At 43.2% G+C, this 23,031-nt stretch overlaps 1 protein-coding gene across 4 annotated transcripts; it reads right to left on the reverse strand.

Moving 5' to 3' along the window:
- Fhip1b (FHF complex subunit HOOK interacting protein 1B) lies at positions 1-22,677 on the reverse strand. Of its 4 annotated transcripts, none has more exons than XM_070035180.1 (12): positions 22,591-22,677; positions 14,209-14,537; positions 13,430-14,068; positions 12,948-13,106; positions 12,680-12,766; positions 12,308-12,475; positions 7,607-7,686; positions 7,249-7,412; positions 6,002-6,793; positions 3,291-3,469; positions 2,970-3,132; positions 1-519 (listed from the first exon to the last, which is right to left on the reverse strand). In XM_070035180.1, exons 2-12 carry the CDS (start codon positions 14,344-14,346, stop codon positions 161-163), a joined length of 2,928 nt encoding a protein of 975 aa, XP_069891281.1. In that variant the 5' UTR covers positions 14,347-14,537; positions 22,591-22,677; the 3' UTR covers positions 1-160. The 4 variants fall into 4 exon arrangements, with proteins under 4 accessions (XP_069891281.1, XP_069891283.1, XP_069891280.1 ...); XM_070035182.1 differs by having other exon boundaries at positions 6,596-6,793; positions 7,207-7,412; XM_070035179.1 differs by having other exon boundaries at positions 7,207-7,412.
- Between the last annotated feature and the right edge of the window lie 354 nt (positions 22,678-23,031).

The raw sequence follows: 23,031 nt of genomic DNA on the forward strand, positions 1-23,031 counted from the left end.
TAGAGATTTCCCTTTTATACATATTGCAACAAGTTCTCCATAAAACATTCATCTGAAATAAATTAAAAAGTCCATTTGCCACTGCCTCCAAACATTCAAAGGAGCCTGCGACCTGGCCTCGCCCAAGCCACCTATGGCCCTGATTGTCCATGGAAGAAAATTAAGGATTGAGGGGCCCAGAGCCTGAGATGAGAGGGCTTGATCCCTCCTCTGAAGTATCCAACAAAAAAGGCGACGTGACAGCATGGGCCTGGGAGATAGCAGCCAATTCCTTGAGAAACTCAGGGAAAATGACGGCACAGTAGACAGCGTTCTTGACTCGCAGAGCCTCACCTTGGCGCTCAGGAGCTCCACTCCGGGGAAGAAGAACTGGAGTGGAGGCCCCCGGGGAGCCCCCACCTAGTCCAAGTCCTGCTCCGTCTCGCCCAGGCTGAAGGACCTGTACCGCCTGTCGAGCCCTGGTTGGACTATGTGCATGCCGCAGGAGTAATTCCCCCAAGGATGGCCTCCGGCTCTTCACTGGGAATAAACAAGGGTATCAAGAAGGTGCTGGGATCAGGGAAACTGCCTTAGTCTGGGTGAGTAGATTCCCCCATCCCTCTAGGTTCTTAGACTTCTCCACTCAGGTTCTGAGAGGATGGAAAAAAACAAGATGAACCAGAAAAGAATCTCACGGTTCATTTTCTGTCTTGTCTGAAGATAACTGAAGAGAGGGAATATGTTCTTTCTGATACCAAAATGCTGCCTGCCCAGCCTCTGCCACTCTATCCAGACCTCCTCAGCCAACTTGTTTTAACCAGCCAAAACTGGAGCCACTTCATTTCTAGCTATGTCCTTCCCTCTCCATACCCTCTTACTCTGAGGAAGTCTCTTTCCAATCACTACTCTAACACAAGAGACTTCTCCATTGGCAATATTCCTATTACTCTCCACAACTGAAGTAACCACTTCTACCTTTCCCTATCTATCCTGTAACACTTGGATCCACATCTGCTATGTTTCCAATACTCACAGGGGCTACACATATGCACAATCATAGTTCCAGAACCATTTCACTTTTGTCATACTCCACTGTTTCTCTAAGATCCGTTTTTCTGTACTACCAGCTCACTGTTCATCTGTCCCTGTCTATACCTCCTTTCTACTGGGTGTGGCCAGACAATACTGTGTCAGCTGAGACTTAAATGAGCTGTCCTCTCTCCAATTTTCAGGCAGATTTCTAGACCAGACCTATTACCACTAGCTAGACTAGACTCAAGCCTCTAGATCATGATACGTTCTCTACCTCTACAGAAATGTCTATAGAAATGCTATACAAATCCATTAACTTGTCATTTCACATCTATCTACTTAAAACCCAATGAGCACTTCATGTCTGTTTGTAGATGCCTGTAGATTCCCTATCCCTACATTTTTCCTCCACCTCTTTCTTTCTGGCAATACTGGAGTTTGAACTCAGGACCACACTCACTTGGCTTGCCTCTTTAATTGGCACTGTGATCTCTTGAGCCATGCCCTCAACCCTTACTTTTTTATTTTGGAGACAGATTTTCATGGACTTTCCCCCTGAGCAAGCTTCAAATGGTGATCCTCTGCCTCTCCTGAGTAGCCAGGATTACAGGACTGAGCCACCAGTGCCCAGCACTCTACTTTTTTTTTCATCCTTTCTAGCTTAATTGTACTATCTTCACCTCTCTGGGAACCTCTGATTTACCCTCCAACTAACTTACTATTTTATATTCCCTATCTCACTAAACTTTAATAATTTCTTTTCATTCTTCTATCTCATGGATTCATTTCTGGGCTTAAGAGCTTAGACTATATCTTATCTTTCTTTGTAGTTTTTGGCTCATCTGGTGACTCCAGGGCTAAAACTACAGAGGCAAGAAAGAGCCACAGTATTAGACCATAAGGAACTTAAGCAGAGTCTTTACAGCTGAGCAATAACCCTTATGGTACTCCTCCTCCCAACCCTCACACTTCTCCATCTCTATTTTCACCCCCAGATTTGATTAACAAACAAACAAAAAAAGATATGAAATCCCTATCTGGTATTCTAGATCCTATTATTTGCACTACATGTAGGACCTTGTTCCTTCTGTTATTATATCTCTTCAGTCACTCTCCAGATTCTAAGTTCTTTGAAGGCAGAGATCACATCACTTGTATTATCCTGAGTCCCCTATACCAAAACAACCAATACAAGTGCTCAGATACATATGATGCAAAAAATGAATTTCAGGGGCAGCCTTAATTCTTCCTTCTTCCCTCAAGCACTCACTAAGTTCTTTCAACACTTGCTTCCACCTTATCAAATGCTTCCTTCTTCCCACTATTCTAATTCAAGCCTTCCCTAGACATATATGCATTGTGAAGCCCACTGACTCTTCTTCCTGACTTCTCTTGCCCTAACTCTAATTCACTTTTGCTTAGTTATCTTCCCACTGACAAATTTAAGAATCTTAAGTGGTTACCCCTGCTGAAAAGATCTTTTACCCAGACCAATTTCCTGAGAACCTTCTTTTCTAGCAAAATCCAGCCTTTCCTCTAGCTATTCTTCTGTCTTTAAAATCCCCTGCTACAACTAAACAGTCCAGGATGTCTCCTGAACAAAAGAATAAGAACCTCCCATTCCCTTGTCTAAGTACTACCTATATCTGAAGGGCCATGTCAAATGTCACAGCCTCTATTAAACTTTTAGTGTCTTAATCTAATGACTATTCTGATCCCCTTGTCAGTCCCTAAGTCCTAAAGCAATTTTTGTTGATACTACTGATTGGGATGGAATATTGACAGCACTGTATTCTAGCCTCTGACTCAAATCTAGGACAAACATAAAAACTCAGTTTTCTACAACTCTCCAGTCCCTGGCATGAAGTTTCACCTTAATTAAGGTTTTACTTCAACTAACCGGGGCTAACAAGATACCTAGGAAGGGCAGGAAGGGGGTGGTGGGATAGAAGCCTCACCTAGGGAATCGGAGCGGCGTGGGGCAGGTCCTGCTGTAGGACCCTCACCCCAGTCCAACTTGCCACGGGCAATGAGGTACTTCTTGGCTTTAGATAGCAGTGCTGGGAAGTCCTCCTGGGACGCCGCAAAGCTCTCAATCTTATTCTTCACAGAGCCCAGCACCTATGAAGCACAACCTTATGACATTTCTGATGGTTCTAGACTGACACATTTCTTTCTAGTCCCCATGGATCTGTTCCCAGCCCACCCAGGGTCACTCCAGCTGCGGGCTGGGCCCACCATGGAGCCTAGACGCACCCATGCATGCATGCATCGCACACCTGCAGCAGGGACTTGACACTGGGCTGGAAGACCATGTTGGTGTTGAGCAGGAAAGAGCGGAGCAGGGGCTGGGGGTGACAGGCCAGCTGGGCCACCAGCCCCGTCAGCAGGAAGTTGACATAGACGGAGTTCTGCAGCATGTTCTCGAGTTTGGCAAAGAGCACAGCCATGAAGGGGCCTGGGGAGGGGTGGGCACAAGGATATAAGGCCTGAACACAATGCACACTGCACGCATTCCTCCCAGAAACAAGAGACCCCCACAAGAGGAAAATTACATGTATGTTTAAAAATCTCATGGCTACCTATTCTGGAGCAAATAATGTGGCAGATACCAAATGGACTCACAAGAGTCCAGATGACAACAGCTTTATACTCATTAAGCTGAATATGTATAAAGATCTTAGGATCTTCAGATTTCAATTTACTAGTAACATTACTGAATAAGCAAAAGCTCTCCAATCTTTATTTTCCCACTAGATAAAATAAGAAAATATACCTACCTCATAAGAGGAACAATATAAATCAATGTAAAATATTAAGCCTATGATCTGGCAAATGTTGTTTTGAATTACAACCAAAAGTTACATAATTCTTCATTTTTGAAAAGCTTTATTGACTAGGTTTACCAGAAGAATGAATAGGCAGAGATAGTGACTAGGACCAAAACACAGAATCAGGTTTCACATAAAGCTGAATAACATTAAATTTGGTCAGAAGAAAAAATAATAATAATGTAGCAAAAATAATGAAAAGAAAGTTTCTATTTAAAGTTAGGGGATAAATCTTTAAGGAACCAGAAAAGACATCAGCTCTGTCTTTTAGGAGCTAAGAAGAAAGTAAAAGTGTAGCATGGCTCAGGGGCACAATAAACTTATTTGTAAGACTTTTCAGTGGGAGAGAAGGTAAGAGAAGGGATCGGCATTACATACTAAGAGAAATGACCTCAATAAACACTTATCACCAGCTCTAGAACCACCACAGACTTTCTGATCAGGGATTTCTGGAGGAAAGAGAACATATCAACAAATGGAGAGAGAACAATGAGGTGTAAAAGGTGGTGAGTTTTGAAAAAGTTCTTAGAATAGCTGTTCAATGTGCCCCATGACTGGCCTTAGCTCAACAATAACTCTAGTTTAACAAGGTCCTAAGGTAACAACATATAGTCTTGTTATTCCCTTACCTCTTCTTTCCTGGGAGTATCTTGTAAGAGCCAATTCAAAACCCTCACATGAGTTTACAAAGAAGAAAAATAACAAACTTAAATTACTACTTCAAGTCTGTGGGAAAATCTGCACACCACTTCCTAGTGGTATTGACCAGAAAGAAACAAAATTGTAGCTAAATAAATGAAAAAAGGTATTTCTTTTCTACAGCCTGTAAGAAAAGCAATCAAAATCAGAAGCCTTGCTACAAGTAGGATAGTCAGCATTTCACAGGCCCTGTCAGGCCACAAACTGATCAAGGCATAAAAACTTGACTACAAACAACTAGAAGATAGTGTGACCAGTAGAGGGTAATGATAGTGAAAAGCTACCATTCGTTGAGTTCTCACAATGTGTTATATTATAGTAAGTGATTTAGAGGAATCAACAGCAAGAGGTGGGAGGCTAACTTAAGTAATATCTAACTAAAAGCCTATAGTTTGGGCTTTAGCCACTACAGTGCCTCCCAGAGTTATTTTGGTTGTTTTTCCATGCACAGAGTGTGGATTAGAGCAAGAGAAAGGCTAGCATGGCTCTAAACAAAAACAAAGAAGAGCTAGTCCAACAACTCACAGGTCTAGCTGCTCCAGGAACATCCTGGAGAACCCAAAAGGGTTCTAGTGAGCTTAGGGCCAGGCTTCGTCATTTGCTTTCAAAACACTATCCCATCCAGGCACTGGTAGCTTGCACTGGTAATACTAACTACTCAGGAGGCTCAGATCTGCAGATAGTAGTTCAAAGACAGCCCAGGCTGAAATGGCCAAGAGACTCTTCAATTAACCAGAAAAAAACTGGAAGTCGAGGTGTGGCTTAAGTGGTAGAATGTGCCAGACTTGAGCAAAAAGAAAAAGCAAGAACATAAGGCCCTGAGAGTTCAAGCCTCAGTAGTGCAACAACAACAACAATCTCACCCACGCTGCTTCTTCTTTACTACTAATCACAATCCCGAAACAGTTTTATTGGATGGTCATGGCAACCAAGAAAGTATAAGGACAGTGGACAGGAGAAAGATGAAATTGGGCCCTTCTTGGAAAGGCAGAGGAGGAAGAACTAGGCAGAAAAGACATCTACTAGAGATGACACTAGACCATAAGAGAGCTGACAGAAGATGCCATACCTAGTACTCCATACATACTGGTAAGAATTACACAGACAGGTGCCTCTCACATAGAATGGAAGACACTATGTCTTCCATATGGTTCAGATAGAGTGTGATACCAATTATAAATCCCAGGAAATGGCCATGCTAGGGGTAAGAGGAGGAACATGCATACGGGACAGACGAACATAGCTCAGACATAATACTCAAACCAGCACAAGCATAGATGACAGAGACAAGCAGGAGAACACAACTATGGTATGATATGAATGTGGAAGGGACCCAGGCAAAGTAGATGAGGGCTAGGCAAGTACACAAATGACATAGCCAAGAAGTCTCAGAAATCAGCACAAACATTATCAAGAACATGCAAGTACACAAAAGAGAAGGCCTAGGCTGAGGAGCTTACCAGTGAAGGGCTGGCTTGGCAGCTGGTTGAAAGTCCGCAAAGGGCTGCTGAGGAAGGGGCCAGGGGGCTCAGGGGGACTGGTAAAGCTCTCGTAGGCCTCCTCCTCCTCAAGAGGTAGGGGAGGCTCTAGGGGGACTTCAGAGCCAGCTCCACCATTGCTCAGTGCTACTTCCAGCTCCTGGAGCTCTTGCCCAAAGCTCTCTAGTCCCGTCATGCCCTCGGAGGTACCCTCTAGCAGTTCCCCAGCTCCCTCCTGCGGGGCCAGTCGTGGTACCAGACGAACTTTCTTGGCCCCTTCAGGCCATGGTCCTGGCACACCATTGAGCTGGGGTGGGGGTAGGTGGCCAGGGCCCTCCCCTACACCTGCAGTGAGCCCCCTACTCCCCAGCTCTTCCTCCTCCCCTTTCCCCACATTGTCCCTGTCCTCCTCAGTCAAGAGGCTGCGTTTCTTAGTCCGGGAGCCAAGAGAATTGGGCTCAGGAGGGGGCCGCTCGCCATCATAGGGGGCAGACCAGGTACGGCAGGCTCGGACACAGCGGTCCACACCACGGCGTGCCTCACGCAGATACTCCAGGTAATTATCTTCCAGCTCACCAGGCTCCTCCGTAGGGCAGGGCCGTCTGCCAGGGCTAGAGGATGGGGATGCAGAAAGCCCTGGTGAGCGAGGGACTGGGCCTGGGGACTCAGAGCCACTCAGACTCTGCTGCCGAAGGAAGAAAGCCAGGCGGGATGGTGTGGAGGGCCGAGGAACTGTCACCACAGAAGAGGAATCAACACTTGGGCTTCCAGGGCCTTCAGAGGGGAAAAAAAAAAAAATCAAATAGGATTAAGGAGACAGAGGCCCAAAAGATGAGATATGATACCTATAGAGATTAGGAGAGAAGGCAATAAAGAAGCAGAAACTTGGAACGTATTTAAATAGATGCCCCTCCAACCTCCAAATTAACTTCTTTCTAATTCATAACCTCCTTTCTCCATGAACACAACCCCCCCACAAAAAAAAAAAATGCAAAAGGAAGAGGATAGGCCTAAATGAAGAGGAACAGATTTTCCCAGAAGTCCACCCTAAATTTCTTTTGGGAAGTTAAGAATCCTTCCCGCAAATTTCTCATCAATCTCCCCAAAGAAATGTCAATCATGACAACTTCCCTCCCCTCACCCTAGCCCTGCCTTCTTGCTAGGCTGCCCCAGAACCTAGGCCATACCCGTGATGTCCTCCCTTTTCCCTGCCTCTCTGCTAGGCCCACCTCGTGCCCATGAGGCATGCTCTGGATGAGGTGGGCTAGGGGCATGGTGCCGACAACAGCGTGGGATTAGGGAGAGAAACTTGTCAGCTGCTCGTCCATAAAGATCCACATCACGCACAGCTGGCTTCTGGCTCAACATCACATGGTTACACGGAACAAGATACCTGGGAAAGACAGCAGAAAGGAGACATGGGATGGATGAGGAAGGAAGGACAGTACTTAGAACAACCAGCCAATGAAACTAAATGGCTAAGCCAGGATGCAAGAGGATACTCAAGCAATGTCAATGTAGCCCATCACCCCAGCAAAACACAAGGCCCTGAGGGTTGGCCATCCCTCAGCCCCCATCCCCTGGTACCTGAGAACCAGCTGCAGTAAGACATCCTCACAGCTGAGGTTCAGGAGGGTCCTGAAGAGACTCAAAGAGACCATGCAGAGCTGAGGGTGGAGAAGAGAGTCATAATAAGAGCTTTTTTCCCCTCCAAACTGCTTACTAAATAGAAACCCCCTTCCCCAGCCCCATGGCCAACCAACCACTACTAGAACAAATATATGCAGGTCAAGGAACATAAAAATCATTGAAGCTATTAACTAGCTGATCACATATCTTTGTGGGCTTCACAATTCACAGATAGAAATGATCTATGCTTCAGAAACAATGGACTTCTATAGACTATAGACATATCAGCAGACACTCTGGCTATGTTTACCTGTCTGCTGATACTCCAGCAGTGTGCCAATGAGACACTAAGAAAAGAGAAACTAAGAAATACTCTAAGTGAATGACTAACAGGAAACAATAGCATCATGATAACTAAGTAAATGCCTGTTAAAAAGTACTATAACCACACTAAATGCCTACCAATAAGGAACCAGAAGGAACCTGGAAGAATCCCAACTGGGAAGAGGGTGGAGCTGTGAGTATGGAGTCTGAGTCACCTCTCCAACCCCAGGGCTTCTCAGAAAAACTCAAGGGCAGCTAACAGGAAAAGGAAAAAATAGGTGGGTCCAGAGCAATGAGAACCTTTTGTTTTAGAAAAGGCAGGTTTATTCATCTCTGGCTATGTCAAAAGCTCACATGTAAACTGCCCCTCATCTCTGAATCCCAACAGCATTTTCTCTGTACTTCCCTATGGCAAGCACATCAGACACCCTGAGCTCCCTCAAGACAACTAATGAGTATCAGTCTATACTAATGAGTATACAGTCTATGTGTTAATTATTTGTTAAGTGACTATAAAAAAAATAATAACCACAGAGTAGGAGAAAAGGTGAGACAACACTTTACATTTTGGATAGCATGGATGTTCAAGAAGCTTATCCTAAATGATAGTTTTAACTAGCAATAAAAGAAAACTGATTCAATGAAAAGTAGGAGAGTTTTTTTCTTCAAAGATGGCCACATCTTCATTTCCAGAACCTGTGAACATTTTGCCCTACACAACAGCAGAGATTTTGTAGATGTGATTAAAATACAGATTTAGTAAGCTAGGCACCAGTGGCTTGTGACTATAATCCTAGCTACTCAGGAGGTTAAGATCTGAGGATTGTGGTTCGAAGCCAGCCCAGGTAGGAAAGTACATGAGACTGTTACCTCCATTAACCACCAGAAAACTGGAAGTGGTGCTGTGGCTCAAAGTGGTAGAGCACTAGCTTTGAGTGAAAGAGTTCAAGGACAGCAACCCAGGTCCTAAATTCAGGCCCCACAAACAATGGGGGAAAAATACTTTGTGGGTCTGGTGTTTTGTTTTGTTTTGTTTTGGGGGGGATGTGTATCAGTGGTAGAATGCATGAGGCCATGGACTCAAGCCTCAGCACTGAAAAAAAAATTATGGAATTCAAGATAGGAAGATTAACTCATATTATCTAGGTAAATCCAGTCAAACAACATGTGTCCTCAGAAGCATAGAAACTTTTACAGCTGGGTCAAAAAGAAGAGAGGCTATGTGAGTACTTGTCTAGCACACAAAAGACTGTGGGTTTGATCCCCAGCACAGAGAGAAACCAATTGAGAGAGAAAAAGGGAGGGAGAGAGAAAGAGAGCTACAGGCAGGCACAGAAACAAAGAGACAGAGAGAAGAGAACTTTGAAATACCACAAACACTTGACATATCATTGCTAGCTTTGAAGATGGAAGAAGTCAAGAGTCAAGATTTGGTTGACTCTAATAGATGAGTATGACTTTCATAACATGAAAATGGCAATCTGAGTTTCACAACTACAAAGAAATTAATTCTGCCAACAACCCAAATATGTACTCCCAAGTAACATGATAACAAATCCGAAACTGGCATGGTGATGCATGCCGTTATTCCCAGCTACTCAGTGGTGGAAATCAGGAGGACTAGTCCAAGCAAATGTTAGGCAGATTCCATCTCAACAATGATGGCAGCACACATCTGTAAATCCAGCTACAAGAAGACAGATAGATGGGTCAGAGTCCAAAGCAGGCCCTAGGAAAAATACAAGAACTTAGCCAAAAAATAACTAAAGCAAAAAGTGGACCCAAAAATGGAAGATATGAGCACCTGTAGTCAGAAGAGATCTGATTCTTCACCTAAGAACTAGGAACCAAGAAAAAACTCCCCCCAAAAGGTTCCTAAAATGAAGGGCTCAAATGAGACTAATAGAAATAAGTGCTAAGGGTGTTGGAGGTACCAGCCAATAAGGAAAAGTGTCACACACCAAGTCTGAGTCCCAGTCTCAGACCAAAAAAGAAAGCGAGAGAGAGAGAGGAAAGAAGGAAAGAAGGAAGGAAGGAAGGAAGGAAGGAAGGAAGGAAGGAAGGAAGGAAGGAAGGAAGGAAGGAAGGAAGGAAGGAAGGGAGGGAGGGAGGGAGGGAGGAAGAAAGGAAGGGAAGGAGGGAGGAAGGGAGGGAAGGAGGGAAGGAGAGAAGACAGGCAGGCAGGCAAGCAGGCAGACTGGCTAAGGACCAAAGACAATGAAGGGAATTAGGGTAAAATTGAGATAAAGAATAGATAAAATCCCAAAGTGGTACAGGATGAACCTGAAGAAGAAAATAAATCATATTTCTAAACATGAATAGGGCATTCCATGGGGCTAAACAAACATAAGATGGAAGCCTAATTTCAGGATGAGAAATAAAACTTTTTTGATATCCATTCCCTAGTAGTTTACACCAATAAATTTTAACCAAGAACATCTATCATAAATACTTTGAGTACTCTGGGGAACATTTTTAAAATACACATGAAAAAATATACATATACATGAAAAAAATATATATATATACACACACACACATATCTAGGCCAGAAAGACAACATAATTCAAGAATTATGTTTAGAATCTGATGCTGCTGTCTTCCTCATAGATAACTCTGAATATATACCTGGTTCAGAAATGTAGGTCTAATCCTAGACAGTTTTACATTACAATTCTTTTTTTTTTTTTTTTTTTTTTTTGATCATGGGGTTTGAACTCTGGGCCTGGCGCTGCCTCTCAGCTCTTCAGCTTAACGCAAGCGCTCTACCACTTGAGCCACAGCACCACTTCCAGTTTTCTGGTGATTTATTGGAGATTCACGGACTTTCCTGCCTGGGCTGGCTAGAATTAAAGGTGTCCCAGCTACATTACCATTCTTTAAAACACAGATATCCAAGAACTCACTAGTAGGTAGCTTACTTCTAGAAGAGTTTTTGCACAACATTTTTTTCATTTTGTTTTTCTTTGTTGAGACACAATCTCACTATGTAGCCCAGGCTGGCCTCAAACTCTCAATCCTCCTGCTATGCAGTCTTCTCAGGGCCGGGATTACGGCAAGGACCACTACACCTGGCTTCTCCAGAACTCTTAATAATCAAAGAACTTCTATTTTAAACATGAGGATTCAGGAAATTTCCAGCTATTTGTAATAAAGGAAGCAAACAAAAGTGGCTTCAGAGCCAAAATACATTCCATAAAGTATATAGCTAACTTTACCCTAGAAAGCCTTTGGATCTTTATTACCTGATAACTGATTTCTTCCACACCTTATATATGTTTCAATGGATTACAATCTAAACATCTTACCCTGGTATACAAGTCCATGTATAATGTGAATCTTTCCTATCTCTCAACCTTCATTTCATCCCCTTTCTCCCTTGCTAACAACACTTCTAGTTTTTTCATTTTCTAAAATACATTAACCCCTTGCCCTATTTTCTCTCTTGCTGTTCCTTCTGCCTAGATTCTTCTTCCGTTTGATACTGTCTGTCAGCTGTTCATATCCTATATGTCTCAACCCAATGCCACATCCTCTGAGGTCTTCCTTGACCACCTCCACTTCTGGCTTTTTGGTGGTTATTTGGAAAAAAAGATTCTCAAGACTTTTCCACCTGGGCTGGCTCTGCTCCCAACCAAGGTTCTCAGATCTCAACCCCCTAAAGAGCTAGGATTATAGGTAAGAGCCTCTGGCACCTGGCTCACCTTATTGTTTTCTAAGCATATTTTGTTTCCTAATGCTAGCCACAATTTTCAATTATTTTATTAGCATGTTTGCTTGTCTACCTTATCCGTAAAGTAATTTCCAGGGATTAGTGATGATGCATATCATTATATCCCAGTACCAGCCAACAGTAGGTCACATGTAAGAGAAAGGAATCTAAGTAGACAGGTAGATGACCATGGGCTCCCAGTTATAGTTCAAATGCAGCAAATCCAAAAAGTAAAAAAGGCAAGCATATTTGGAACAGCTAGATTATCTCTCAAAAAAGACACAAAACTCAAATCTCCAGTCACCCACAGCAGGCCACATAGTGATAAACAGTTTCAGAGAACCTCAGGGCACTGTTATATTTCAAGCATTGCACAAGTGCAAATCCTATAGCCAAAGTAAGCAGTCAAAGTCACCTAGAAAGAGTCACTGTGTTCTAGAAAAACAGGAATATATTAAGTCCTACAGCCAAAATGGTCAAATTTTCAATGTTAGAAAATACCACCTAATTTTGAAATGAGTGTCAGAGAAAAAAAGCAAAAAAGGGCAGGAATATCCTCCAGTAACAAAGGTTAGAGAGAGACGGCTCATCCAGGTAAGCCAGGACAGAGGTAAGAGCCATACCCGAGAGTTGCTGCCAATACGGGCAACAAGGGTGTCAAGAATGGTGTGGGTGTCATGCCGGTGTAACAACAGGAATCGCAGGAAGGTACGGAGCAAGGCAGGTTCTGAGATACTCCGTAGGAAAAGTTCCAGATAGGCGGTGCTGGCAATCATCTCCTCCACGGAGGTCTGGATGAAGGGAAGGGAAAGCGTGGAAACTTAGGGCTTCCTTATATATGCACTGAGTCATTTTCCCTTGATTCTAAGGAATAACAAGGAGCAGGAAGGAAAAGAAGAAACAGTACCCCACCCCCTGCCTCCCAGGTTGGTCCTTTCACTGAAATCACCATCCACACTCTAGTTCCTGATATGCTTTGCCACCTTATCCCTCACCTTGTGCAAGGCAGGGCCCATCACAGGCACCAGGAATCCATTATGGATATAATCAACCAGCTGCTTCTGCACCAGGGGGTGAGCCACCTATACCAATGTGAAAGAGAAAAAAAGCGATTATGAAAACACTGTCCAGAAGGGAGTCAAATGGTGTAACACAGATAGATATCCCACCCATAAGATACCACAACTCCAACGAACGGTACCTCTTTCACCCCATCTTTCCAGAATGATCAAGGATCATACTTCCTAGAAACCCCAGTCTTACCTGAATAACTGCATTGCAGAACTCTAGGGAACTCATAAAGAGTGCAAGAGCTGGCACTCCTAACCAGTCTTCCCGTCGGAGGCAGTGCCAGTCATCCCCTGGAACCTCAATCTTTCGGGGCAGTGAAGAATACAGGGCACTTAGCCCTGTGGCCAGCACCTAGGGAAGATCAGCAAAGGCTCAGACAATATAAAGAGTAGGATGGGATATCTCCCATCCAGAGATTTGATAGGAGTAGAAATAAGAGCTACTACCAAAGCAGGTATTAAGATACTCAGTGTGTCAGGACTTCATCTGGAACACTAGTTCAAACAGAACCTTAGTACCTGCCTATCATCTAGGCCCATGCTTCATCCCCATTCCAGGAAGCTGCTCTCAAACCTAGGGGCCTTGATACTTTGCCTTTCCACATCTCCTGCATAAGGAAGTGCTATACAGTGTCCACATGCCATACCCTCCCCTCCATCCTAGAGGATGCTAACCGGGCAGAAGTAAGAGTGATCTGCGATGTAGCGGCCCACAGTCGGGCTCCCAGCTGATAGAGCCATGAGCAACAGTAGGGCATCACGAGCCTGTTGGCCCAGGGTGCCCTCTCGATGGACAAAAGGGACAAGACGAGAAAAGAGGAGAAGACGTGGGGCAGCTCCAGGTTCAGGAGGTGACTGCAGGAAGAACTCAAGCAACGAAGGCTCCCGGGCCACGCAAACACACAGCTGGCTGAGAAGTAACACCAAGCTTTCATCCAGTGCCGGGCTACTAGGCACAGGGCGGCCACAGGCATCCAACAGGGTGAGCAGAGCCTCGCGAACTGGTCCATGCCGCAACAGCGGCTGGCGAGCCTCGCTCACTAACATCTCAAATAGTTTCAATTGCTCAGCCCGTCGTTCCTCAACCCCATCCCCAAGCTCATCCCATTGGAGCTGCCATGCCAGCACACGGGTTAGCAGATCCTCGCGCAGAGCAAACTCCAGCAGGGGCCCAGGGCCAGTAGGAGCTGAAGAGACTGGGCGATCCTCTGCCAGCAGAGTTAACATTTGATACGTATGGTTGCGCACAGCACTGAGATCATCAGCACCTCCAGGAGCTGCCCGAGGGCCTCGCCGCTCCAAGATTCTTACCACCTATAGAAAAGAAAAAAAAAAAAAAAACAGAAGATGGAAGGAATATAGGTGACTACATGAAATGATCAAAACACAGAAACTAGAATGTTAGGATTACTCAGGTGGCTGGTGAACTGGACATTTTAGCACACAGTACCTACCTGAGACCAGTGATTCTTAAATACCATGAGGCAGGTCTCAGGATCAGCCATGACAGGGGTCTGTAGACTGGCCCCTTGAGGTACACGGTGGCCAGGGCCCCGGGAAGCCAGTCTGCTCAGCCAGTTCATCCTCTCCATGAGGCAGGCTGGGCAGGGCCAGCAGCCAAAGGGCTATACTTGGAGGATATGCCAGCTGGGGGCTTTCTCCACTTGTGCCTCCAGTCTGCTTCATCCGGTCTGTAGGAGCCAGTAGTTGTCCATAGAGCCAGAGATTATACCAGAGTGGAGTAGCAAGCCCAGAGATCACTGCCCAGTCCAGACTTGCAAATCTAATTCAAAAAGAGAAAATGGAAGGGATAACAGAAGCTTACCTCTCTCAACACACTAGTAGAAAAACTTAGTCCTACTATTCAACTGAAAACTCCATACACTTTCATGCACAGATACACAGAAAGAGCCAGCATGTGACCTGTATACATCTAAAACAAAACACCTGATTTCTCCCCCAGCCTTTCTATCTTGGTAATACCAACATTCACTTATATGCTTATACCAGAAGCATGAGATTCATCCTGGCTTTCTTTTTTTTCCTTTCAACATCCAGTTCATCAGCAAATCTTGTTATCACTATCCTTAAAACAAGTACCAAGGAGATGAAGACTTAAAGTGCAAGGCCAGGTTGGGTTACATAGTATGTTTGAGGCCAGCCTGGTTACACAGTAAGATTTGCCTTTAAAAAAAAAGTAAAAATAATTTTTTAAAATACCAATCTGATCTACTCCAATAGCTTCCAATCTGGTCTCTATACTTCCACTTTTGTTTTAAGGTATTTTTGTGGTTGTTTGAAACAAGATCTCACAACCCAAGCTAACCTTACACTCATGATTCTCCAGCTTCAGCCTCTGAAGTAATGGGATTACAGGTACATGTGCTTCCATTCTTACCTGCCTGAAAGTTTATTCTCTCCATGCAGTAACCAGAGTAATATTTTAATATAAATTATAACTCATCTCTTCTCTGCTGAACACCCTCTAGTGATTTACTATCACACTAGTAATCCCAGTTCCTTACCTTGGCAGGCAGGAGCCTGTATAATGATCTGTAGGCGCTCCTATCAGTCTCACACATACCTAGTCACACAATCACACCATTCTTCCTTAGTATTTTTTGTTCTCTCTGTAGGAAAGTTGTCCTGTTCTCCTCATTGTTCTCACGGTTCAGTCCTTTTTACACAACAACTCTCCAGAGACCACACTTAACAATTTTATCTTCACAACTCATCTTCCCACCTCCACTCTCACTTCCTAATCCTACTTTCTTAACAGTTTCCACCATATAAAATGGTCTATTTATCTATCTTGCCACTAAAAAAATCTGCTATTTAAAGAGAGGGTTTATACCTTATTCACTATTGTATCCCCAGTATTTAGAGTAATAACTAGGGACTCAATAAGTATTTTTTTAATGTTTGTATTAACAGGCAAACACTGCCCCAGGCCTAGCCCATAGTTCCTTTCCTATCACACCTATCATCTCTTTAACAGTATTGTCTCTCAAGGACATAAAACCTTCACAGGAATCACGTGGTTCAGTTGTTCTTCCTCTTTATGCTCCAAACAGGATAAAGGAACCCAGAAATCTGACACCAGTCCTACAGTTTGTCCTAAGGTTATATTAACCAATACCCCTTTTAGTCCACATAGCCTCTCAGAATTACCAAATCACAACTACAGGAAGATTAAAAAAGAAAAAAACTACTGTGCTGAAGAAAATATGTAGGACAGGTAACACTCTGGGAAAGACTGTCTTAAAGAGTAAGCCTAACTTACTCAGTGATTAACTCAAAGTATATCCATACTGATAAAGTACCAGATACCATAACCTTAAGCAGAAACAGACAGGTTTAAAGGAAAGGGAAAAAAAAGTTGGAGGGCAAGCATATAAACATAAACTCGAACCAACTTCATAAATAGAAATCTTTATAAAAGTCAGTCAGCAACTGGCTCTGACAAGATAATGTGAGAGAATATAGGGGAACACTCTGTGATACTAGTTACTTAAGACGGCAAAGGAAAAGACTTTCTTCACATTAAAAACAGTACAAACAAAAATACGGCAATGGGAAAGAATACAACTAGAAAAACAATTACATGTTTAATGTGACAATCAGTATTTAGAGAGGAGACACAATATTGAGTTGGTGAGTAAATACAGGTAAAGGTTATAAACACAATTACCTATACTAAGGAATACTAAGGAACCTGCATTTTATCTATTGATGTCCTAGAGACAAAGACTAGATGTGCCTTTAAAAATAGGCCAGGTAGAAAGAGAAGGTGATGTAGAAAGATGACAATTGACAATTTTTTTAGCCTTTTCAACAGTTTCTTATTTTTAAAAAATGTGGAAGCATGACTCTGTGGTATTATCACAGCCTAGCAAGCAAGAGGTACTGAATTCAAATCCCAGTTCTGAAAAGAAGAAAAAAAAAGTTGGGGATAAATTTAGGAAAGTAATTAGCTAAAAAGTAAACCAACTACAATCTGGGAATTCAGTACTTCAGGAAATTCAGTAATGGGGAGGGGGGAGGGAGGGGAGGACAAACAGGAAATAAGATAGCTTAAAGAAACCAGAATGGGGTCAAGAGTTTTCATGTTTTTGTTTTTGTATGGCAAGCCTGAAGGGTTTTGTCAAGTATTAAAATAAGCCTCAGGGCTAAGAAGGTGGCTCAGTGGTAGAGCGCTTGCCTTGCATGCATGAGGCCCTGGGTTCAATGCCTCAGTACCACATAAGCAAAAAGAAAAAAGCCGGAAGTGGTGCTGTGGCTCAAGTGGTAGAGCGCTAGCCTTGAGCTGAAGAGCTGAGGGACAGCGCCCAGGCCCAGAGTTCAGGCCTCACGACCAGACCCCCCAAAAAAAAAAGCCTCAAGAAAGTAAGGTTACAGATAAATAAGACAGGGATAACTGACAGAAAACTAAAGTGTAAGGATTAGTATAAGACCAAAAGATATCCACCATCTCTGAGAAAGGAGGAAAACAGTAATAAAGAATGGATGCAAATTTAGATAAATGTGAGAGAAAGATAGAGGGAAGTTTACATCTACCACCATTTCTCCAGCCTACCACTCTGCCACTCTGCCACTCACCAAGAAGAGTAATAGAGGAGGAGATGTAAAGAGGAGAAAAATCCACAGAATGGATGCTTAGTCTTTCAGGCATGCTTTCCTATAAACCATCAAACATGATCATAAAGAGAGCAGTAGCTATCAACAGCACTGCAAAAATTGCACTGCAAAAAGTACTTAGCCACATTCCCAAGTACTACAGGTTCCAAGTAGGCATAGCTTAAGGAGGGCAAAGTCAAAAGTTAAGTACTAAGAACCTTCCTCTCTCCGTTACTACTCCCTCTTAGGCCTGGGATACTATACCCAGTATATAACACTGTGCACTGTCCATACCTTTGTAAATATGATTGATTTAATAAAAGTTTAATTAAACTCTTCTCAAAGCCAACTTGAGCCATCTGCCACCTGCATGGAGCCTGACTAATAGAAGAATATTACTGTTTGTATTTTCTCCATCATACCTCACTTGAGAACTGCAAACAAGTAGAAATCAGTAATCCAACAAGAATAACACAAAGTATTAGGTAAAGCTTGAGCTCTGGAATCCCTCAAACGTTTAAACCTCAGTCCACTGTCTTCTATCTCTGACTATAAATAAATCACTTCACAGATCTGAACCTTAGTTTTCTCATGAATAAATTTCCAATGAAATGATCATTAGTTTTTAAGAATTAAATAACTTACATAGCACTCCAAGTGTAAAGCAGGTATTCTGCTAACTATGTTTCTTTTCTCCTTCTTTCTACTATGTTTGAGAATATCTCTAACTAAGAGGAGAGAGATAACCTGTTCTGATGTATCTACCTCACACCAGTAATTGAAGAAAGGCCAAGCATCCAATCCCAGCAAAATAAGGCCTTAGCATGTCCAAAACTAAACTTCCTCCAAATTTTAACAAGTTGTTTCTCCCTTGCAGTATACCTGGGGTGCCTACTACTATAGGTACCTCTAAGAGAAGAGCCACACTGGAATCAGCACCTCAGAATCCAAGTCAGTATTTAACCTAAATTGTATTTACTTACTTTAAAAAAATAAAAGGCCATATCCTATACATAGCTTTCCTGGCAAAGATTACAAGACAGAGAAAAGGACAAAACCACTACCCTCTTTCCTTTCCTCCTTTAACAAATTCCCAAAAATAAAAGGAATAGATGCCTCTCTCTTTCCAGACTTGCCTTCAGGCTCAACCACAGGGTAAAAAGGAGAAGAAGCTGATCTCAGATCCACAAATAGCCATGACCAGGCATTCACCTTTACAGGCACACAGCAAAGGTGTCAACCAACCTCACAACTGCAGATGACACAAAGCAGGAAACAGCTCAGCCTCACTTAGGAACCTTTGCCCTGGGAGAGGCAGAAAGGAGGAGGTAGGGCAGCCACTAACTTGCAATATCTTTATCAGGAAGTAAGAGTCCAAAATGACCTTTCAAAGTCCTGAGGTTTATCTCTCCCTACAAAGGCTCTGGCTAGGCAAAAAAAAAAAAAGGGGGGGGGGCTGATTATTGATATAAGAGAAACAAATGGAAGTAAAAATACCTGATTAAATCTCAAAGGTATGAAAAAGAGGGAAAAACCACTTAATAGCCTACCAGTCTAGAGCTCAATTCACATCTTCTCGGCTTTTCTATGCCTCAGACAAAAGGTGTATCCAGATATGGTCACAACTTACCCTCTCTCCATCCATCACTTCTGCCTCTTACTGGCATCTGCTTATCTGAGTGGACTCTCAAATGAACCTTTGTAACACACAGTGACTGCCTTTTAAGCAGGGATTCCTATAGGTGCACCCGTGGTTGCTGCTGTAGGAGGATAACAAAGATGAAACTGATCCTAATGGATAAGAAAGTTCACTGGGCAAAGAAAAGATATTCCTAGTACAGGAAGCAGCTATTGAAAGATATCAAGGCTCAATAAAGTAACATGTTTGCTAGGGAACTGTGAACAATTTATTCAAGCTAGCACATCAGAGTAAGGGAGTAGCTGGAGAAGTGAGCTGAGGCCAAATGAGGCCATATTAAGGAATTTGGATATTGTCCTATGGCATATAAAGAGCCAAAGTTGTTAAGCAGAGAAGTTCCGTGATCAGATTTGTATTTTTAGAAAGATCATTCTAGGAATGATCTAAAGAAGATCAAGTTTTGAGGCAGGAAGACTATTTAAATAAAAAATCAGATGAGACCTGAGAAGGAACTAAGCTAGAGCTTTAATGATGAAGTGGAAATGGAGATAAAGAGAAATGAGAGAGAAGGATGTATTAAGATTGTTCTGACTGAATTCACATGAAGGTGCAGAAAGAATGGAAAATGACCTTGTCTAAGTTGAGACAGGGCACTAGAGTGCAAAAACAGAATTTCTGGACAAAAACAATGCACATGTTTTAGACATGCTAATTTTTAAATACCTGTGGAGATACATAGATTATTGTATATGTTTTTGGAACATTAAGAGAAACTAAAACTAGACACAGAGAAGTCATAGCCTCATTATGATAAGTATTTCACATTGTCTCTTTCTAAATTTTAACTATCTTTTCACATATCGATCTCTCCCAACTAGTCTGAGAACTCTCTGAGACTTCATAAGGTCCCTCCTTATTTATCTGGTTATTCTATAAAATGTATCATAAGGGCAGATTCTATGAACAAAAAATATTTGCTAAATGGATACATGAAAAAATGTATTCTTCTAACACTTAGCAGAGTTACTACCACATAGCAGATAGAATGGTTACACACAGCACCCTAAACATGTTTCTATCTCTACATCTTCATCTATATTTCATCCTCTCAAACCTACAACTGAGCTATAAAGCACAAGTCAAAATCCATTTAATGTACTATTATTTCAATGAATTTGGTATGGAAACAATAAGCTTACCAAATCCAGTTCCTTCTCCAGTACAGCCAAGAATATAGATAGTTTCTAGAGCTCTCTAACATGTGACTTCACATCCTACCACTCTCATGACATAATGAAGTTTCTGTGTATACCTGTTGCCATGTTATTGTATTGAACATAACTCTATCCCTATTTATGCCCTTAACGTTTCTTTAATTCACAGAACAATTACATATCATTAAAAAAAAAAAACTTTTTGTTGGAGTAAGATCTTCTGTGTCATCACAACCCTTCCTATACATCACAAGCCTTTGCTCCTTTACTTGCAAATCTTCCTCCAACAAATCACGGATAATTTGAGGGAAAGCAAATTACATGAGTTCAGTTTGCCACTCTATCCCTATATGACCTCTAGCTTCTGAATATGACTCCTCATCTATAAAATAAGAATTGAATTCCTTCCTCCGCCTACTTGAAAATGCATCAATGAAAATCCAGTCAAATTTCAGATTGTTTTGGAAAGCAATTTGGAAAGCTGGATTACATAGCAAATGATTACTATGAAAGCATGTGTGCTGTACAGATTTCCAGAGTTATACAGAATTATGGAAGAAATGCAAGCTTTCTCCATTTGAAACAATCACAGCATCATCAATCTAAATTACAGGATTTTATGAACCAGTAGATTTAACATTTTAATTAAAAATAGCATTGTTCTTTATTGTTTGGTAAAAGACTATTTTTAAAAAAACTTAACATCTGTTGTCACTATTAATCAGTGAAACAGTACTGTCACACACAAAAAATGGGAAAGATAATTTCAGTTTAAAATTACTTTCATTTTTAAAAAACTTACTATGTTGTCCTTGTTGCTCTGCTTCCTATCTTGTATGAATGAAAACTATTATAAACTAGTTCTTGGTCCAGTGTTTAGAAACCTCTTCTAAGTCCTGTGTTATACACATAGGTTCTACATAGTTCTGATGCCAAGAGTTCAGGCCGCCAACGATTCAACCAGTATGAAGATCTACCACAGGACAGAATAGGTTCCTCTGAAGAGTTAGCCTGGCTGAGACTCTAGAACAAAATGAAGACAGAGAGAACGCTCTGGATAGAAATGGCCTAACTCTTCCTGAGATTGGAGAGAGAATCAAGATGTTTCAGCTCCATGGCAGACTGTCAGTAGAAAAGAAAATTTACTGGTGTGAAAGTGAGCATTATCATTGAGTAACAATCCAACTTCCCCAAATTTACAACATGGGTGTATGTCGGTTTGGTGGAGGAAGAGGCTTGCAAAATATTAATAAAGTGAACTCAATTACAGGTATGGTAGGAGAGATGAATTGCAAAGAATAGACAAAACTTTTGGAAGTGGCAGAAATGCTTCATACGTTCGAATGGTTTCACAAATATGTATATACGCCAGAACTCATAAAATGTACACTTTGAATAGGAGCAGTTTATGTAAATAAATTTACTTCGATAAGAAAAGGAGAGCAGGCCTAAACATAGTTCTGTATATGACAATATAACTTCCATAAAAGTGGAATTAGCGATTCCAAGTGGTCAGTCAGTCCCATATACACCACAACCACAGGAAAAGAGCCACGGTGGAATAAAGTATCCAGAAGCAGGTGGAGAAAATAAAACACAATCATAACAAAAAAAAAAAGAGGAAAAGTATTTATGAGAGCCCACCTTCATGAGGGCCCACTTTCTTTTTCCCATCAAAAGGAAGAACTTGAGGATCTGAGGTTCCAATCATCCCTCTGCTTGTGAATGAGGCTCAACACTGCCTTTCATTATTGTAGCTACTATTGCTCATGATGCTTTCTTCCCCTCACCAATCCACTCAATCCCTCCCCCCCCCAAAAAAAGAAATAATAGGATCCATGAGGAGCAGAGGAGCCAAGTGCACAACACTTCACCCACACTGTCCGACTTGGTCTCACACTATTGCTTTCCATGGACAAGACAGTCCATCCAAGGAGGCCCCAAAACCAACCCCAGATCCTCATCTCTCCCCAACGCCCCCCCGGTCTTGCCTTCAACCCCTCTCATCGCTTCGCCTCCACACACCCCAGGCTCCCCCTTTGGCCCTTCTAGTCTCCCCCCATCTTCGCATAGGCCTCACCCCCTAGCTCTTGTCCCAGGACTGTCCCTCACCCTTGCCCTCCTCAGCCCGGTCCGTATGTAAAACACGCACACGAGTTTCCTTCAACTTGGCCGCTCGGCGTCTCGGACTCGTCCATTCACCCCTCGGCTCTCGACCTGCGCCCCCGCCTCAGACACGGACCCTCCCCACCTGCCAACCCCGCACCCCGCGTCCCCTCAACCAGTAGTTACCAAACCTGGGTGCCAGCACTCCCTAGCCCCTCCTGCCCTGAAACGTCTGTCCGAGCCCGGAGGCCCATGCATACCGTCCACACTCAGAACGCCGACCCTGACCAAGGCCTGTCCTCCCGGCGGGTGCTAGGTGAGTTCAGGCCGCCGCCATCGCTCCTCAGGCGCACCAGCCGCGCCCCGCCCCGCGCCACACGCAGCTCGCGCCCCCGCGCACCACACGTAACCGCCCAGCGACGCACGACTGAGCAATGGCGTGCCCGTTCATTGGCTGAACCGGGCCGAAAGTCCGAGCGTCGGCGCTTGTTACCTAGCAACGGCGGAGCGCTGGGGCGGGGTCGCCGACGGCATTCCAAGGAAGGAATACCGCCTCTCCTCCTTCTCCCCACCCCGTCACGCCAGGCCCCGCCCCCCAACGCTGGAAACCCCGCCCATCAAAAGGACTCCGAAGTGTCATAGGAGCAGACCTCTAGGGAGGAGGAGCCCGCGGGACGGGGGGCGGAGCCTGGCCAGGAAAG

Source organism: Dipodomys merriami, unplaced genomic scaffold (assembly GCF_024711535.1).
Source record: "Dipodomys merriami isolate MVZ:Mamm:240054 unplaced genomic scaffold, mDipMer1.0.p SCAF_25, whole genome shotgun sequence".
Lineage (NCBI taxonomy): Eukaryota > Metazoa > Chordata > Mammalia > Rodentia > Heteromyidae > Dipodomys > Dipodomys merriami.

Coding starts and splice junctions, on each gene's coding strand:
- Fhip1b (XM_070035179.1), bottom strand. CDS start 14,346: ATGGAGAGGATGAACTGGCTGAGCAGACTGGCTTCCCGGGGCCCTGGC. Junction 13,107..13,429: donor ATCACTCTTACTTCTGCCCG/GTTAGCATCCTC, acceptor GATCTTCCCTAG/GTGCTGGCCACAGGGCTAAG. Junction 520..2,969: donor ACGCCGCTCCGATTCCCTAG/GTGAGGCTTCTA, acceptor GTTTATTCCCAG/TGAAGAGCCGGAGGCCATCC.